The following is an 18,941-nucleotide window of genomic DNA, read 5'->3' on the forward strand; positions in this document are numbered from 1 at the left end:
TATTTTGGGGTGATCCATCCCAACAAAAACCATAGGATTTGATGTGCACTCTGTCGTTCTCTGCCTCAGTCCAGGCCACCTCACCCTCACTCCTTCCTGGGAGATGACAAGAAAACAGGGGGGAAGCCAGCCAGGCCCTGCCCTGGGGTGAGGACTCCCGACATTTTTCCCCACAGCCAGTCTGGGAGTGGAAGACTGGAGGGTTGCCTCTCCTGAGCCCGACCCGCTCCAGGAGCAGGGTCCTTGGCCTCCATAATCAGGCCCCTGCTGCTCTTCTGGGGCTCCCCGGTGCCTCCCCCAGGTTTGGAGCCGAGCGGTGGAGCAGGTCACTTTGGACACCCGTGCCGGCTAGGCACAAGGGCAGGGCAGCCCTGTGGTTTAGTCTGGTGTGTGCAGGCTTGGCGGGGGTCCAGAAGTGCAGTTACTGAGGGTAAACAATTTCGCCTTTCCTCTTAGGCTCTCTCCTCTCCCTGGTGTGGCTGGGAACCCTACCCAGAAGGTAGCCCAGCCCCGCCCAGCCTGCCATTTTGGGCTGACAGGACAAGCAGGCAATGGGTAGGTCTTTGGACCTAAACAGAACCTGGTTCAAATCTTGTCCAGCTTTGCCACTAACTTGATGGGCAACCTTGGGAGAATTACATCCGGTCAGAGCCTCATCTGAAAAGAGGCATAATAACCCCTGTGTGGCAGGGCTGTGATTAGGGTCCAATGGACAGAAAGCACCTAGCACAGGCTCAGCAGACAACAGCAGTTACTGTTGGAGCCAGGGAGCTTCTGTGTCCCAGGCCCCTCCTGAGCTGGGCTCCTGGGGCTGAGGCAGGGGGATGGTGGGGGCAGGGCGTGGAGCCCTAGATTTGACTCTAAGGATCAGCCCCTTTTAGCGCTTTGCTCTTCTGGCCCTGCCTGCGGGGCCGGCTTTGGGAAAGTCACGTGCTTTCAGCCTGCCCACTTAGCCATCCCTACTCCTCCCTTTCTTTACATCTGCTTGGCTCTGGAGGGGTGAGGTAATCCCGGCGAGAGAACCTCGCTCCTCCTTGGGGGTATAACCACTGTCCTCTTGCTGGAGGCTGGATGATGATGGTGAGAGGGCTAATCTCCCCCTGGCCCTCCTGCCCTGGCCGTGCCCCATGGCAGGATCGGTCAGGAGACAGAGACTCCAGTCTAGAAGGCTCTCGTGGTGTTCCCCTGAAAACACCCACAGGCTTGGAGGGTATTTCTGAGGGACAATGGCTGTTTTTATAGTGCTTGCAGCATTGTAATAGTAATATTAATCATCGTAATTATTATGTGTGGCACTGTGCAAAGCCCTTTCTCATACCCCATCTTATTTACTCCTCTCAACAAACAACCTCGCGGGGTGGTATTGTTATTATCTCCATTTCAGAAATGAGGCCATTGAGGCCCAATGAGTAAATGATGACCATAGGTAAGTGATAAGTGATCTCTTCTGACCACAAATCCTAGAGGGTAAACATGGTACACATGGGCTCAATAACAAGACCCCTGGGGGCTTCTCCCTTTGCTCTGAGTGCCTGCACACACCAGGAGGAGGTCCTTTCTGTTCTCTGTTCAGTAAAGAAAGGAAGAATCTGATTAAAATGGAGGTGGGGAAAACAGAGAGGAGGGAAGGTGATTTTCCCCAGGTTCTGGGTGTGGACTTAACGAGCTGAGACGGCAGATGCCTCCGTGCCATGGGTGGTGTTTCGAGTGTAGGAAGGTTAGCGGGCTCCACACTAGGTGCCTGTTAGGTGGCCCCCGCCAGGACACTGTCCAGCCACAGCCTTGGAGAAGAGAACAAGGTTCGCCTTTGTGGTGCACCCTTGCCCTGCTGGGGAAGAGAAATCTCTGCAAAGGTTTTCCAGGGAGCAAGATCCGTCCTCCGACTCCTTCCCCGCCCCCGCCAACACAGAGTGCTCAGAGGGGCACTTGTCCTGGGGCTGGGTCAAGTGCCATGTCACCTACCTGCTGCTACAGAGGGGCATGGGGGCAGGCTTGCCAAGACCAGCAGGGAGCTGCTGGCTGCCCGCCCAGTCTCCCTTTCCCCATCCGCAGAGAGAGAGGTGGCCCAGGACCCCACCTCCTCAGCACCTGCGAGGCCCAAACCCATAACAACAACTGTGGAGGAAAGGAGCCTTTAGAAAGAAAGAAGAGAGCTTTTGACTTCCAAATTGCCACCATGTGCTATGCGGTAGGCAGGAGGAAGGGAAGTCCCCACCAATTGTCCTGAAGCCAGCTGTCGGTTTAGTTTGGCCACCGCCTGTCCCTCTGCCTTCGCGGCCAGCTGTGTGGTGGTACTATTTTCAGCGTGAGCGGCAGAGCACAAATGCCCTCCCTGCAGTCAGCCAGCTTCCCCACCTGGAGGACTCGGGGCCCCTCCGCCGGGCGGCGGGCAAGCAGGGCCTCAGACTAGTTCCTGGAAACTTTATGGTCCTTCTCCCTGCTCTGCTCGGTGCCTCTGCCAGGGATTGCTCAGATAATAAGGCACTATAATAACGGTGACCATTTATTGATCACCTACCATAGGCTAGGCTTCGTGCAAGGCGTTTCATTTACATTATCTTATGCGTTCCCACTTGGTCCTGCTTGTTCTATACCCTGCTTTAGAAAGAGGTCTGCTATGTAGAGAACAGGTATATTGCTTCTTGTTCATTAAACTTGTGGCTGATAGATTCTTCTCTTAAAACAAACAAACAAACAAAACCCCACATTGTTTTCATGGGGAAAATAGACTTCGTTTATATTACTTTGCTTTGCAGGAAAACCTCCAGGAACCTCAGTGGGCACTACTTCTGCAGACGTGTCACCTAAAATTCACTAGCATCTTCCTGGTCCCAGCTGTTCTTCCCATCAGGGAGGCTGTACTTTAGAGTCTGTTTCTCCAGCCTTTCCCTCCCTTGCTCAACAACTGAGGCCTTTCCTATCAGAATTGGAGGGGCAGAGGTTCTGGGTCCAGCTATGGACTGGTGGGCCGTCGGGGGCCTTGGCAAGCCTCCCCTCCCAGCCACCGGGGCCCTGGGACGCTTCCCCTGCAGGAGCTGCCAGGAGAGTGGAGGGTTTGTGGGAGGGCTGTCGGTGTAGGGTGGGAAAGGGGAACATTTCTCCAGCTGGTGGCAGGAGCTGGCTAGCCAGAGGCCTTGTTCACGGCCCAGTGCAGTGCGGCTCTTGTGTTTATGAGCTTTGTGAGATTTAGAGCGCTCTGGATTAGCCACAGGTTTTTTGGGGTCACATCAAAGGTTAGAAAGCCATGGAAAGAGTTCTTTCCCCATGAATCACACTTCCCAAAAACTGTAATTCTCTGAGAGGAGCCGGCTTGCTTTATAGAGCTGGCAGGAGAAAGGAGATAACAGGGACTCCTGGGGAGTTTTCCTGAAGAAAACTTCTCTGGAGGGCTAGACAAAGAAATTCTCAGTAGAGGAGCCAGAGGAGGAGAAAGACCCACTGGGACCAGGTTGATGGACTAGGATTTGGGGATTGGGATGAGGGGGCAACAGGGCTTCAGGTGCTGCTGGCCTGGAAGGATTGGGCCCTTGCATTGCACAACTCCAGGGCACACCCTGCCTTCTGCAGTAACACGACCTACACAGCCACATATAGCAACCCTTTCCTTGCTCCCTCATGGATGGATTGGTTATATCTCTAATGGGTTCCCATAGAATCCTCTAGATGGTCGAAGAATATGATTATCCAGGTGCTTATCTGCACCCCATTTCCAGCCACTTCACAGTTGCACCTTTGAGAACAGGGACCCTAACTTCTTAGCTTTTGTTTTCCAGCCTGACACATAGTTTAAGCTCAGCAAATGTTTGTGGAATGAATGAATAAACATTGTCGAGAGAATTCTTTTAGCATTTAGGGACTGGTATGGCTAGCTCAAGTATTAGGAGCCAAGAGACCTTTGATTTCTTTGAAGAGAAAGTACTATCCAAATACACCAACTCTTTTAAGACCCAAATGGACCACTGCCTGCTTTTAGGAGGCCCCCAGATGAATTTTTGTTTACTTAGTTCCTCCTTCATTTCTCAAACACTAGTCCCTGTCTCAGGCACCATGATGGGATACGCTTGAGAAGCCCACAGTCCTAATGGGGTGACACACACTGGGCCTTACAATGGAGTGGTCAAAACTGTCAAAACGAAGGGCACACGTGGGGCATGTACAGGGGCTACAGGGTTCTAGGAAGGGAGTGGCTCACTCACTGCCAGGATGGCAGGCTTCACAGAGCGGGTGATGGGGGCAGGGGCTGGAGAGCAGACATGGAGGGAAACTGTCTTTGCTCTGCTCTTATCTAGGCTTTGTCTCTCTTGAGCACAAAGAGGTTAAGTGTCTAGTCCAGGGTCACACGGCTAATGAGTAGGTCTCAAAGCTGATTCTTCAACGCCATATCCTGTGACCTAGCACCAGCTCTCTCTCTGTGCTTGAGTCCAGGCCTTGCTAACCTGTCCATCCAAAAGCCCCTGTGGCCTCACAGAGCATCTGATGTAAGAGGAGGCCTCAGCCACGGAGTTGATTCCTGAGCCATCCTGGTGACGTGTCTGGGCCTCTTTTTACCTGTCGTTATCCTGTTAACAATCCAGCTTGTTCCCAGCTCTGCACCTATCTTGCTCAACAGTTTGATGCTCTGCTGACCTACTTGGCAGCTCTCGTGCTTCCTGCTTTGTTCCCCAGGCTCTGCCTGGCAATCGTCCTCGTGGATTATAGCACCTTTGCACCCTTGGGCAGCTGGCCTTCAGGTTGTCATGAAGCACTGGGGGCTTCAGTTCCTCCAGGTCAAGGCACACCTCACTCCACCAAGCCTCCTGCACAAGCCAAGGCCAAACAGAGTCCCTGGCCCTGCTGCCAGATATCCCCAGCCAGGCTCCTCTGCTAGGACTTCACCTCTTCCCTCAGCTCACCAACAGGGGCACTGCCCATCCCTGCCCCCTGGGCTGCAATAGGAGAGAGGCCATGGGCTCCAAAATCAGACAGACCTGGTTCAACTTCAGCACCTGTCAGTTTTCAGAAGTTCCTTAACTTCCCTGAGCCTTATCTTCCCATCTGTAAAATGGGAATAGTAATACCTACCTCACAAAAATGTACGCACAATCTGTACCTGGTACATGGCTGAGGAAGTGGGAGCTGACATCATCTACTACTTATAAAAGTTTTACAAAAGCTCCTCACGTATCTAGGCTCTGGCTCTCTTGAGCACAGAGAGGTTAAGTGTCTACTCCAAGGTCACATGGCTAGTTAGTAGGTCTCAAACCCAATCCTTCAGCTCCACATCCTGTGACACACCACCATCTCGCTTTCTGTGCTCAAGCCCCAGCTTTGATAGGTTGTCCAATCTATGGGTCTTTTTTGACCCCGAGATGCACAGGGAAAGCCTGAGTTAGCCCATTTTACAGTGAGGGGACTTGGGCTCAGCGCAAATAAGTGAGTTTCCCTAGGTCGCACTGCTCATCAGGAGGGAGCTGGGTGAGAACCACTTGATTCTGCATTCTATGGCCTCAAAATAAATCCTTCCCATCTCTCCCCTCCACTGTCAGGGGACCCAGCCCTATTCTGAGAAGGCCTTCTCTCCCCATGATCAGAATGTCTGTGAGTTCAGGCATCATTCTGGCTCTTTCCACGGTCCCAAGCAGACCCTTCAAGTGGAGAACAGTGAGAAGGCCTCTCTGGACAGGTCTTGGGGGATGAGGAACACAGTGTCTGGAGCCCTGGGAAGGAGGAGACTGCTGGCTGAGATCCGCTCCTCGTGCCCCTGCGTCAGCCCAGACTCTCCCCCCACCCCAGCCCCTGGCCAGAGCAACCCTGTGGCCAGTTGACGGTGGCCACCCAGCCCCCATCCCCGGGCTGCCAAGGTTGGCAGCCTCACGGCCATGCTGCACAACTCTGCGCCTCTCCTCCTCAGTTTATTCCTTCCAGATACACAGTTGCTGCTTTTTATTTGGATCACTTTTCTGTGTTATGGTATTTCGGTTGTTTTTCCACTCCTTCCCCCCATCCCCCTGCCTTTCCCCCATGGCAGGATTCCTGAGAAGACTAGCTTTTGGAAAGCGCTGCAAGCACATCTGCTCTCTGGCTACAGCATTCCAGGAGGGCTCTGTCAGGGGCTCGGCTCTCGGGGAGCCAGGACACGCTGGGCAGCAGAGGCTGGGGGGCAGGGTTCAGGGGCCCTGGCAGTGGAGGCCCGTGGTGGGCACGCTCCCTGCAGCAGGCAGGGCTGCAGCAGGCAGCACCCTCAGGGCCTGGGGGTGCTGCCTAAGTCCTGGGGCCATAGCTCACCAGCTCCCCGGCCCTGCTGTCTGTGACTGTTGGCTCTGTAGGCTCAGATCTGCGTATGCTAGACTCGGGGTGAGAGAGAAACCAGGAGCCTTGGAAAACACCCTGGCCCTCCATCCCTTTTGTCAGAACCTCTTTGGTCAGCGGTTCTGAGGGGGTGGGGGTCCTGTGTGTGTGTGATCTGTGTAGGCGCAGTCGAGTGCGCTAGAAAGTGTGTGCTGGTTGCGTGCAGGCTCGGAAGTCACAGGGCCGGGGTTTGATTCCTGACTTCCCACCAAAGGCTGTGTGAATCTGGGCAAGTCACCGCGAAGTGGGCATGATAACATGCTTCCCTCCAACGTTGTTGTGAGGGTGAACTGAGTTAACACATGAAAATACTTCCTTGCACATAGTAAGTGCTCAATAAGTATTTTAGCTATCATTATTATACATGCATGGGGGTACGTATGGAGTTTAATAGATTTGGGGTGGTGCTTCTTGGACTTTGGAGTGTGACAGTCACCTGGGAAGCCTGTTAAAAGTGCTGGCTTCTGGGCCTCACTTGCAGAGATTCTGATCCGGCAGGTCTTAGGTGGGCTCAGGAATTTACTTTTTAATCCAGAGACCCTGGTGATGCTGATGCACTGGTCCAGGGTCTGATCTGGAGTTGTCTGAGGTGTCTGGTGAACAGGTCCTTGGGATCCTGGGCTCTGGTACATCCATCAGAACTGCTTTGCAAATGTAACTGGAGACCAGATAAAGGGATGGCATGGGATGAGGCTGAGGACGGACAGGAGCCATCTCAGGCAGAGCCTTGAGGCTCTAGGAAGGAATTAAGGTTGTTGGAGTTTTAGGCATGGGATTGACACAGTCCTACTGAGTGATTTGGGTTGGACCACTCTGGTTTACAAGCCCAGGGCACAGCAGATGGCAAAGAGGGTGTAAAATTGCAGTTAGCTCAAGGCCAGAGTGGCAGAAGTGTCTGTGCCCGTATAGAAGCAGCAGCAGTATCTGGAGGAAGAGAGAATGGCCCAGATTGAGCAGCTGTGCCAACTCCCTGCTCCCTCAGGCTGGGCATCTGAGCCACTGGCAGAGCAGCCAAGCACGGCCTAGGCTCCACGAGCTGATCGCCTCACCCGCTGAGCCAGGCTGTGGCCCGACTGGAGGGCCTGGCTTAGGGTAAGAATCCGGATCTGTCAACTCATCCGCTCAAGAGCTTGTAGTTTCTTGATTATTTTTCTCTTTTTCTCTTAGTAAAGATCTTTTAGAAAAATTCTTTATTTTGACTGAGCTAAGGAAAGAAGGAGGTGGGATGTGCTGAGGCTGGGGAGAGGGCTGGTTACTGCTCCAGGGAGAAGCCTGGGGAGACCAGCAGTGGGGCTCCTGATGGGGAGGTCACCCCTTCAGGAGCAGGCCGGTAGGGGCAGCTCTGAGAGCTGGAGCTTCACCTGGGATCTACTTTCAGGCAGTGGATTTGATGTGTTAATTAAGTGTATGTGAAGGTGAGTGAGTGTGCCCGTATGTGCACGCGTGCATGTGTGTGCGTAGATGTACATGTACACGGGTGAGGGTTGCATGCACGTGTATTCATTCAATTCATTTAACGACAACCACAAAATATTTATTGAGTGTGTACTATGTGCCAGACACTGTTCTAGATATCTGGGATACATCAGTGAACAAAATGAAATCCTTGCCCTCAAGGAGCTTACTTTCTATGGGGATTTTGTGTGTGTAGAGGGGATGGATATGTGTTTGTGTGTATGAGTCTGTTGTACACACATGTGTGAAGAAAGAAGAATAACAACATGTGAGTGCACAGGCAGACCTGGGTCAAGAACCATCTGCCATTTCCTAGGCATGTGATCCTGGGCAAAATATTTAACTTTTCTGAGGCTTGGGTTTTTACAAAATGGGAAAATGATCCCTTTCTCTCACAACTGTTGTGAGACTAAATGTAAAAATACTTGGAAAGCTCCAGGCAAAGTACCTGATATATGATAGTTGCCAAATGATATTTTTTTCTTCATGTCTCCTGTGGATTTGGAGGAGATATTTCTGCGTGTATATACCAAGTGTGCATTTGCATCTGGGCAACATGCCTTGTGTATCCAAGAGGCTGAATGTGAGGGTTCTCCCTGAGTGAGAACCTCCCTCCCTTGGGATATGTCCTGCACTGTGGAGATATCTCAGGTCTGATCAAAGGTGATGGTGTTACCTGGAAAGTTCCATTCCAAGACAGAAGAAGGTCCATTATAAAGTGGGGAGAGACAGGCTGCTAAGTCTGGAATCCCATGAGTTGGCCCATTTCAGCCTTGGTTAGGTCTGTCCTGAGTCCTTCCAGCAGCAGTGGGACTGTGTGTTTGCAATGCTGTTTTCAGTGCACACTAAGAATCTTGGCCACCCCTTAGCTGACACCCACCTACAACAACTTGCAGCTTCTCTTTTCCTAGTTCCATGACTCCCTGGCCATGCTGCTCCCTCTGAGGCCTTCTTAGCCCCCAGATCATTTGTAGAAGTATATCCAGAAGATGGACCCAGAAGGCAACTGTGGAGGCAGGATTGCATTTCTGTGTAATCTGCTTGGGACTGCCAAGACCTTTGCTTTGAGCAAGAAGAGAGATGGGTCAGGATCCTGCCCTCCTCCCTCTACACTCTTTCCCAAGGAGAGAGTCCGCGGTTTGGGTTATGTTTTCTAAGAAGCTGACTCAGAGCGTCTACCCTCAGCCTCGGTGTCCCTCCTCTGCTCCATCTCCAAGTGTCCATCAGATATTCAACTGAGCAACTGAGACCCAATGTGACTGATGACATATCCATCTTCTTGACCACAAACCAGCTCCCTCTGGGTATCCAGCTGTTCTAGTGAATGACTCCAGCATTCTTCCAGACATGCCAGCTTGAAGCTGTTGAGTCATACCTCACATGTCCCTCTGTTGCATTTCCCACAGCTGATCAGTTACCCAGTGGTTCCAAGTTATTCCCCCAACCAGTCCTTTCCCACCCCCATTCCTGCTGCACCACTCCCCTGGTCAGGCTGCCATCTACTCCAATTTGGAGTGGCCTCCCTGCCTCCAGCCTCCCCCTTCACGACCAGCCAGGCCACCGTCCTTGTGCTCATTGCTCTCCCTCAGCCGCTGCCCCCCAGCTGCTCTCTCCATCCACAGCACCCTCTTCTCTCCTCCACAAACTCTGTTCCAACCTAACTGGTCCCCTCGTGGTTCCCAGGACACTGCACCTTCCTGCTACCTGACCTTGGCTGAAGTGGTTTCCCTTGCCTAGAATCCTTTTCTCCATTCCAAGCTTTTACCTAAATTCTAGCCATCTCTCACGGTATATAAAATCCCTGGCTGAGATGTTATAAGGCACGGGCGCCTAGAGCCCGTGCTCCGCGACAAGAGAAGCCACCACAATGAGAAGCCCGCGCACTGCAATGAAAGAGGAGCCCCCGCTCACCGCAACTAGAGAAAGCCCGTGAGAAGCAACAAAGACCCAAAGCAGCCAAAAATAAATAAATAAATTTTAAAAATTAAAAAAACAAAACAAAACATGATGAGAAGGTGGAAAAAGTGGGGGAAGGGAGCTAAGTTGCTAGCAGTTTGCTAAAGATAGAGGATTTAGTTCACCTTTGGGGTAGTTGTTTGCTTTGCTTCGGGAAAATCAACACCAATCTAAAACTGTGTAATCACTGTCAGCGCGAATGCATATGTTCAGTGTTCTGGTTCAGCAATGTAAATAGCCGTGCCTTGGGAGGCAGGGACTGCCTTTTCTCTCCTTTCTTTCCTAAGGTTTGAGGAAAAGAGTTGTGGAGGAAGTTGTGGACTGGTCCCTGTGGAGGTGACTATTTTCAGCTGAAGTTTGGAGAGTCGCTTGCAAGAGATGGCAAGCAGAGACTAGCGGGCTTCCTGAGGAGGTTGGAGAGTCCCTGGCACTGCTGCTTTGGGACCCAGGTGACATTTCTTGACACAGAGCTGGGGAGAAGCACACTCTATCCATGTCTGCACAGAACGCAGCATCCCTCTAGAACACTGGGGGCGTCCGAGGAGGCAGCAGCCACGGATGCTGAGGACTCCACAAGGACCATCTCCAGCAGAAGCTCCTTTCATGGGCCTCCATAAGCCCCACATGGTGACTGCTGTGGATAGATGGATTTGTGACATCACTTGAGATGCCCCACTGGGAGCTCCCAGAAGTATTTGAGGGAAATATTGCATGGAGTGAGGCTCAGTGTCATTGTAACTCATTGTTAAAGTAGCAACAAATCATTTATACCCTTGGCAGATGAAAACTAAATACGCTAGAGATAGACATAAAACCATACTACACTGTTAACCATGGTTGCCTCTGGGTGCCAGTATTCTAGAGAATTCATTTTCTTTATATTTTTATGGAACTCTCCAAATTTGCCACTACAAGCATTTGTAATTAGAAACACAAAAGCTATGAGTAAGGAATATCTCTTTCCTTCCCCTTCGGGGCCCAGTGGAAGCCTCTGCTGCCTAAGGCTGCTGTGGTTTCTTCCCCTGCTGAACTCAGACAGTAACTCTTGGGTGCAGATCCGTGTTTATTCATTGTTTTAGGTACTTGTGCCAGCTCTGCAAGCTCCTTCAGGAGAAGGAACACATCTCCTTCTACTCAACCCTCCCCCATCACTCACTGTGCTTGCAGGAGCTACTTCTCAGAACCTGCCTGGCCTGCTTCCACCCTTGGCCTTCATACTCACTGTTCCATCTGCCGGCACCCCCTCCTCCCTGGTCCCCCCTCTAGACAGCTTGTGGGCTTCCTGCTTCTCACCTTCAGTTTTGACTCAAATGTCTCAACGAGGCTTTCCCTGAGCAGGCTATTTAAAATTGCACACCCTCCCAGCACTCTTTCCCCCTTCCCTGCTTCATTTCTCCCCACGACATAGATCTCCATCTGACATGCTGTGTATTGTGCTTCTTTATTATCTGTCTCCTCACACCGATCTGTAAGCTCTAGACGACAAGGATTTTTGTCTGTATTGTTCTCTGCTGTAAGCTCACCACCAGGATGTATGCCTGGTACGTACAGAAGATAAGTGTTTGTTGAATGAGTGAATACAGTTTATAATAACACTAGTTACCATGTACCAGATCCTGTGCTAGGTGCTTAGTAATTCCCTCATTCAGTCGTCTTCACAGTGTTTTGAGGTACATAGCAATATCTCTGTTGGAAAGACGAGGAAACCAAAGCTCAGAGAGTTAGGTAACTCAGGTGAAGGCACACACTCTCACATGGCAGAGTGGGGTGGAACGCAGATCCGTCTGCTGCAGGGCCGGGAGCTTTCCACTGTAGGGGACTCCTCTGTCCTCATGGCTGTCTCTCACTGTGCTGACACCCCTCTGCGTCTTGGGCACCATTTCCCCCACTGCAGGAACCACAGTGCTGCTGCCCTGAGCTAGCATTCCTCCACGTGGGCTCCTCTCCCAGTCTGCATCCCTTCTGGTGACCCAAACCCTGCAATCAGAGAAGCCAAATTGTTCCTTCCCTGCCTCACTGCCTTTACTGTGGGCGCTCTAGGTTATGGTATAAATGAGCAGGCCCAGAGGTTTTCTTTCTTTCTCCCGCAGCCCCATTCTCCCAAAGGGAGGTTGGTTGCTCCCTGAGAACCTTCTGCAGACCGGCAAGGTGGAATAACAGCAAGAACCCAGGAGATTCAGGTTCATGTTCAGGATCTGCAGCTCACTAGCTATGCCATGACTTTGGGCAAGTCTTTTAATTTGTGCATTGACACAATGAAAGGAATTCTTCTCTCTTTGTGGTTTGCCTACAGTACTGTAATGATGGCAAATGTAGAATCTGTCTCATGGGGGTGTTGTGTAGTTGCCTGAGCCAATTTGATTATCATACTTAGCATCATGCCTGACAGATAAGGCTTAACAATTGTTGGCTGATATTGTCATCAGTCATGACTAGCCCGGGAACTGGGCAGGGTTTGCAGTCAGCTGGTAGGATGGGTTGTGGGTGTGGATTGTAGCTAACCACTAACTCCAATCACCCTCCAATCTAAACTTTCCTAGAGCTTCAGTCCTCAGAGTTTAGAATTCCTTGTTCAAGGTCACATAGTCATGACTTTTAAAAGGCCTTGATTAGGACACTTTTCAGAATACCTAACCTCTTTAGTCAGTACACTATATTTCTGCTGGGAGGTAATTGTTGCCATCTCTGCTGGGCTGCACAATTTGAGGAATAATTTGCACAAGCATCAGTTGCCACCATGACCAAGGCATGAAGCCTAATTATCTCAAGTGGAAACTGTGATTGAGCCTGTGCATTGAGGCCTGGTTTGCAGGGGCTGCAAATGAGCTGCCACCTCCAGAGCACTATGTGCCTGCTACATGCTGGGGCTGTAATTAACCGGAGCCTGTTTCCAAACACCCATTCTCCAAGTTCCAGTGGGTCAAAAGTCCCGACTCTGGTGAATGTCAAGATCCCTGCAGAGGGACTTCCCTGGTGGCGCAGGCGTTAAGAATCCGCCTGCCGGGCTTCCCTGGTGGCGCAGTGGTTGAGAATCTGCCTGCCAATGCAGGGGACACGGGTTCGAGCCCTGGTCTGGGAAGATCCCACATGCTGCGGAGCAACTGGGCCCGTGAGCCACAATTACTGAGCCTGCGCGTCTGGAGCCTGTGCTCCGCAACAAGAGAGGCCGCGATAGTGAGAGGCCCGCGCACCGCGATGAAGAGTGGCCCCCGCTTGCCGCAACTAGAGAAAGCCCTCGCACAGAAACGAAGACCCAACACAGCCATAAATAAATAAATAAATAATTAATTAAAAAAAAAAAAAAAAAAAAAAAAAAAAAGAATCCGCCTGCCAATGCAGGGGACATGGGTTCGAACCCTGGTCCGGGAAGATCCCACATGCCGTGGAGCAACTAAGCCCTTGTGCCACAACTACTGAGCCTGCGAGCCACAACTACTGAAGCCCGTGCACCACAACTACTGAAGCCCGTGCACCACAACTACTGAAGCCTGCGTGCTCCGCAATGAGAAGCCACCTCAATGAGAAGCCCGCGCACCGCAACGAAGAGTAGCCCCCGCTTGCCACAACTAGAGAAAGCCTGTACGCAGCAACGAAGACCCAATGCAGCCAAAAAAAAAGAAAAAAAAAGAAAAAAGAAAAAAAAAATCCCTGCAGAGTCTGTGGCTGAACTGAGACCTTCCCATTGTCTAAGGCTTCATTTATAGTTTTCAAGGGAATTCCCTTTACTGGCTTTGCTATCTAGTTGTGGTATAGTACGTATGATTTGGAGTAATCCATCTGCCATCACTCCCCCGACATCTCCTTGCTCTCCCACCCACATGGTTTCACCCAGGAAGATCTAGTTCTGTTTGTGCCTGAAGGGGAAGGAGACCAGGGATCCAGGCCTTCCTTTTTCCTCATGTGAATGACCATAAGCAACAGGAGAATTCATCTCTTGCCCTCACCATGGCCAATGTCTGCTCTACACATGGGCCCAGAGGCCACACTTTCAGTACTTCTGAGAAGTTGATGATGGCATCTGTGAAATGGGAGGTCTTTCATCCTGAGGCAAGGGTACAAGTTCTGCCAGCCCTTTGTACCATCTGGAAACAACGCTGGGAATCATATTTGCAGGTCCAGAAATGTTATTTGATTGTTTCATGGCACGAAAGACTTAATTTGAGGCTTAGTGGAGAGAGCAGACTAAAGAAGATTTAGGAAACATGGCCTACAAGGGCAAAATGTGCTGAGTTTGAGGAAAAATACACATTCTACATGTAGTCAGCACTCTGAGAACACTGGGGGTAGGCAGAGCTGGGACCATTGTTCACAGATAATTCTCCAACTTTATTTTACCCTCCTTTTACCCTCCCACAGGCCAGGGTCTTGTCATAATTACCTTGCTTATACAACCCTTGTTTGCATCTCCAGAGAGACAGCCATGTTTGGAAGAAAGAACACGAGTCCCCAAGTCTGAAAGGAGTCCCAAGAAGAAAGAAATGTAAAATAGTGAAAAGTGTGGAGTTTTGACTCAGTCAGACTTCAGTCCCAATCCTTGTTATATCATATACCATCTATGAGAACTTTACAGCTTCTCTGAGTTTCAGTTTGCATAGTTCAAGATGGAACAGATAATATCTATCCTGTTAGATTGTTATAAAAATCATTAAAACATATGTAAAGCGTTGAAAAGCTGGCTTATATTACGTATTGAATAAATGGCAAGTATTAATATCTGTAAAATGGAGGTATTTCAAAATAGGCACTTTGCAATACCGTTGTGAAAAGTAGGGGGAAATGCTTTTGGCCTATAGCAGATGTTTAATAAATGGTAGTTGTTAGTCCTGTCTTGCTGTGAACTATATGTCTGACTTTCAGCAAAGTCACCTCTGCTGACAGTGAAAATGGGAAGTATTTCTACTCTACTCACTCCCAAAAGGACTGCAGTGGCAACTGGCAATAATCACACATGCCTCACTTGATTTTTGGAGTTGTGATAAATAAAATCACATACAATATATTGGAAGCCAGACACAGGGAACAATGTACTAGAATGAAACACATTGGGAGGCAAGGGACTTGGGTTCTAGTCTTGGTGCTGTCTTTTGCCAAGTGACTGTAAGCAAATCGCCAAGTAATCAGACCCTCAGGTGCACACACTGCTGACCTCTCAGCAGATGTGAGAAAATGCAAATGTGAGAAATTATCACTATTACTCCTTGAGGGTAAAGACGGTTTTCCCTTTTTAATCTTTGGAACCCAGCAAAGTCCTTGGCATATAGTGGGTACTCAGTACTTTTGTTTAATGAATTATAAATTGCCCAGAAATCATATTTTTAATCATTAGTAAACTTTTTTACCCATAAGCTTATAGCCTTTGGTCTCACTGTGATTGGTTGGATCCCTGGGCCTGTGTCCCAAAGTATTTGTATTCCATGCTAACCTTAACATACTCAGATATGTTATTCAGACGCAACTGAAAGCACACACACCCACAAAACCAGCAGTAAAGAGAGAAGAAAGCAGCTCTTCTGTATATGGCAGCTGTAAGGGGACGGTTTCATAATCCTACACCCAGTTCTGGTTTGGTTACCACTCCTCTAGGTTCCTTATTACTCTATGTACCCATTCTACAGAATTCATCCCCAGAGTGAAGGTGGTAGGCACTGCAGAGGCTCCAGCTGCTTTTGAAGATGACTCTTCATGGGTAGTTAAGAATGTGAAAGATGCCTTCCAGTTCTCCTCCTCATGGGAGATGGCAGGTGGCAAGTGCCAAGCAGAAACATGGATGAGGGTGCTGGGCTTCCTGGTGCCAAGGGAGAGCCCTTGAAGTCTTCTTGGCAGTAGGGAACATCACACGTGCCCTCCACACTACATACCGTCCCAGAATTGTTAAAGTATTTGGTCTCTGAGGGCTTTGGTAGAAGAGGAAAGCTTGTAGAGATTGAGAGGAGGGAGATGGAGAAGACCAAAATGCTAACAGTCACCATCATTACGTGTGCACTGTAATAAACTGCCCTGGACCAAGGGCACTGGCAAAGGTTGGATGTTTTCAAGATCTGCCATGTATCATGTCTTCCCACCTTACTGAGGAGCATCTATGATCTTAAGTCATTTTTAATACCATCTCCCACCCGCAACTTCTTCTTCCTTTTTTCCTTCCCCTCTTCTCCACCCACCCCATCGTTTCTCCCTCCCTACCCTGAAGTCCGACTAAAGTAACCTCAGGCAAGCCTCACCCAATCACCCCAGCTGGGTTGGGTGTCCCTCTGTAGCCTTCAACTCACCGCACTGTAATTTCTGGTTTATTTACTGTCCAGTTCTGAAAAGTAGGACCTTTATCTTGTTCAGCATTTAATCCCCAAATACCCCTAACAGTGCATCACACAAAAGAAGTACTTAACAAATGTTTATTAAGTGTACCAAGTTATACTTCTAATTTATTGCATTCCCCCCCCCCCCCCAGCTACTACAATAACTAAGCAAACAGAGTTATACGTCAGGCTTTCTTCTTTGCACAGTAGACAAAAACTGTTGGAAAGCTAGATACTAATCAGCTGTTTTTTTCCCTGGTACCAGATCATCATACTGGTGAGTTCCTTCAAACCATTTAAGTATAGCATTCAGTGCTGCATAATTTGTTCAAGATCACAGAATAAAATGTAAAGTTTTTCAATTAATTTTAAAAAGCAGCAAAACCCTACACGAAAAAGTAGACCAATCGCATTTATAAACATCAATTTAAGTATATTAAACGTAACAAAACTTAGCAAGATACGAAACCTAAATCCTAGTTACACGAATACAACTGCTACAGAAATAAAGACCTTCTCCCCACCTAGTCTACTTATGACTCAGACAGTAGCTTTTATACCCAACTTCCCCCCGCCCCCCACCTCTGGCTGGCCCTCACCAGGGGTGGATGCCGGCCCCAGCATTAGCATTAGCCCTGGCCCTAGCCCCCACATTGCCCCTGTCAGCCTCGTCTGCCAGGGCCTCACGGTACTGCACTGGCCAGTGCTGGGGTTCTTTCTTATGGAGCCTGGCCACGAACCCCAGGACTTTCATCTTGCTGGTTTCCAGGTCGCTTCGGGGACCCCAAGAGAATTAACATGCCGGTGGATTGGTGTGAGAAACATGCCGGTAATTGAGGTATCTCAGCTGCACGAAATCTTCCATAATAAGCCTCCTCGAGTACCCAGAGAGGAGGTGATACTTTGAGGGACGCACCTCCAACCGACGCAGCATCTCCCAGACCTGTGCCTCCCTGGCGCTATTACCTTTCATGTAGATAGAGCCCAAGATCATCATTAAAAGACTCAGTCTGGGGCCATCTCCTCCCAGATCCTCCTCCTCCTCCTCAAGGTTTTAGTTTGCTGATCAGGATGTAAGTGTGGTGCTTGCGGTCAAGCTGTTTCAGCTTGAAGCCAAAGACATACCGCAGATGCTCTGCGGGCCTTGCGATGATCTCAGGGAACAGATCCTTTAAGTCTCTGATAATGTATTTCACCATCTCGGAGAGGGTGATGGGACTCTTCTTCCTGTCCTTCACCAGCAGAAACTGCACCAACTCGGTCACCGTCTGATCCAGACGGAGGCAGGCCCTGCGCCGGGCCAAGGTTTTGGCTGCCAAAGCCCTCGCACCTTTCAGGGTGATGGAGGGCTCCGCAGCCCCCTCCTCCCTTACAGCGCCAAGGTCCTCCTCGGGGCTCTCTCGCAGGAGGGGGCTCGGGGCCACCTCCTGCGAGGCGGTGTTGGCCTGGGTCTCACTGTCGTGGCCACCATCCATCTCCCCCTCCGCCTGAAGGATAGGGAGACCCCCGCTCTCTGGTTTCTGCAACATGTTTTCGGGCAGGCAGGTGCAAAGCGCGTACACTGGCCGAGGGGTGTGCAAGCCGCTGCACAAACCCCGGCGGAGGGGTTGGACAGCGGCTGGGACGGCTGGAGTAGGACTAGGAGAGATGACAGAGGGGACTTTGTGGTTTCCGGGCTGCACCGCAGAGGGCTCGGGACGGCCGCAACGCCGCCGGCGCCGAAGACCCGCGGCGAAGCCACCGCGCAGCCTCAGTGCGCGCCGGCAAGCCGACTGGCCGGACCACTTCCGGCCAACTCAGCCAAGATGGCGGCCCCCAGGCCCGGCGAAGCCCCTCCTTTTACTGCTCCCGCTGGGGTGGGAGTGAGCGCAGCCTTCTCAGGATGCGAGGGCTGTGGATGAGTGCGTCGCCAGCGCTGTTTTTTAGACTCGAAGGCTGGAGGGGGGTAACCAGGGCTTTTCTGAGGTTTCAGTGTACAAGGATAAAATAGGGATGGAGTTCCACCCACGTACTTTCAGCAGGTGCTTATTTCTATGTGTGTATCTAAGATTTTGAGTAATTTACTGGAGCTGAGTGCGGAGTGCATGAAGGTGAAGGCTGAGAGATAAGGCTGTGCGGGACAGTTAGTGACGGGCCTTGAACAGGATGCTACGGAGATTGAAATCTATTCTGAACACGATGGGAATTCATACTACAGGGGGATTTAAGCAAGTGAGTGTCCGGACCAGATCTGTATCTTTCCAGTCTCTCTGGTGGCAGTGTGGAGGATGGATTGGAGTAGGGCTGACCAAAAGCTGGGAATCCAGCTTGGAGTATTGGTGTTATTATAGTGCAGAATAGGAACTGAGACTCGGCCTGTCTTGTTCATTGTTATATCCTCAGTGCCCAGAACAGTGCCTGGCACATAGAAGCACTCCATAAATATTGTAAAATGGATGACGAGGGGGTAAGGATAGCAGGTTCTACAGGGGTCAAAGAAGATGTTAAAAGATATATTGAGGTGCAGCTGTCAGAAATAGTAACTGATTGGAAGAAAGGGGAGTTTTTTTTTTTTTACCTAATCAAACTTAACTAGTCCCATTACTTTTTTCTTTTTGCTTACTCTACTCTGAGCTTTCTCCCACTACCAGTCTGTCCCTGTCTCTCTCCCTCTCTCCCTCCCTCTCCAACTCCTCCTCCTCCTCCTCTTTCTCCTCCTCCTCCCTCTTCTTCTTCCTCTACTTCCTCCTCCTCCTCCCCTCCCGTCTCCTTTCCTCCTCTCTCCCCTCCCCCTCCCTTTTCTCTCCTCTCCTCTCCTCCCCTCTCCCCCTTCCCTCTCCCTCTTCCCTCCTCTCCACTCCTCTCCTCTTCTCTCCCTCCTGTCAAGGCTCAGCTTAAATGTCACCTTTCCAAAGCCTTAGTCTCCATGCA

General features: G+C 50.4%; 1 protein-coding gene across 1 annotated transcript; it reads right to left on the reverse strand.

The window, feature by feature from the left end:
• Positions 1-16,588: 16,588 nt before the first annotated feature.
• On the reverse strand, positions 16,589-17,751 carry MAGEF1 (MAGE family member F1). The gene is given in 2 exon segments (XM_059922059.1): positions 16,589-17,080; positions 17,082-17,751. Coding segments are annotated over 2 exon segments (933 nt in total). The 5' UTR covers positions 17,561-17,751; the 3' UTR covers positions 16,589-16,626.
• Between the last annotated feature and the right edge of the window lie 1,190 nt (positions 17,752-18,941).

Source organism: Balaenoptera ricei, chromosome 4 (genome assembly GCF_028023285.1).
Source record: "Balaenoptera ricei isolate mBalRic1 chromosome 4, mBalRic1.hap2, whole genome shotgun sequence".
Taxonomy (NCBI): domain Eukaryota; kingdom Metazoa; phylum Chordata; class Mammalia; order Artiodactyla; family Balaenopteridae; genus Balaenoptera; species Balaenoptera ricei.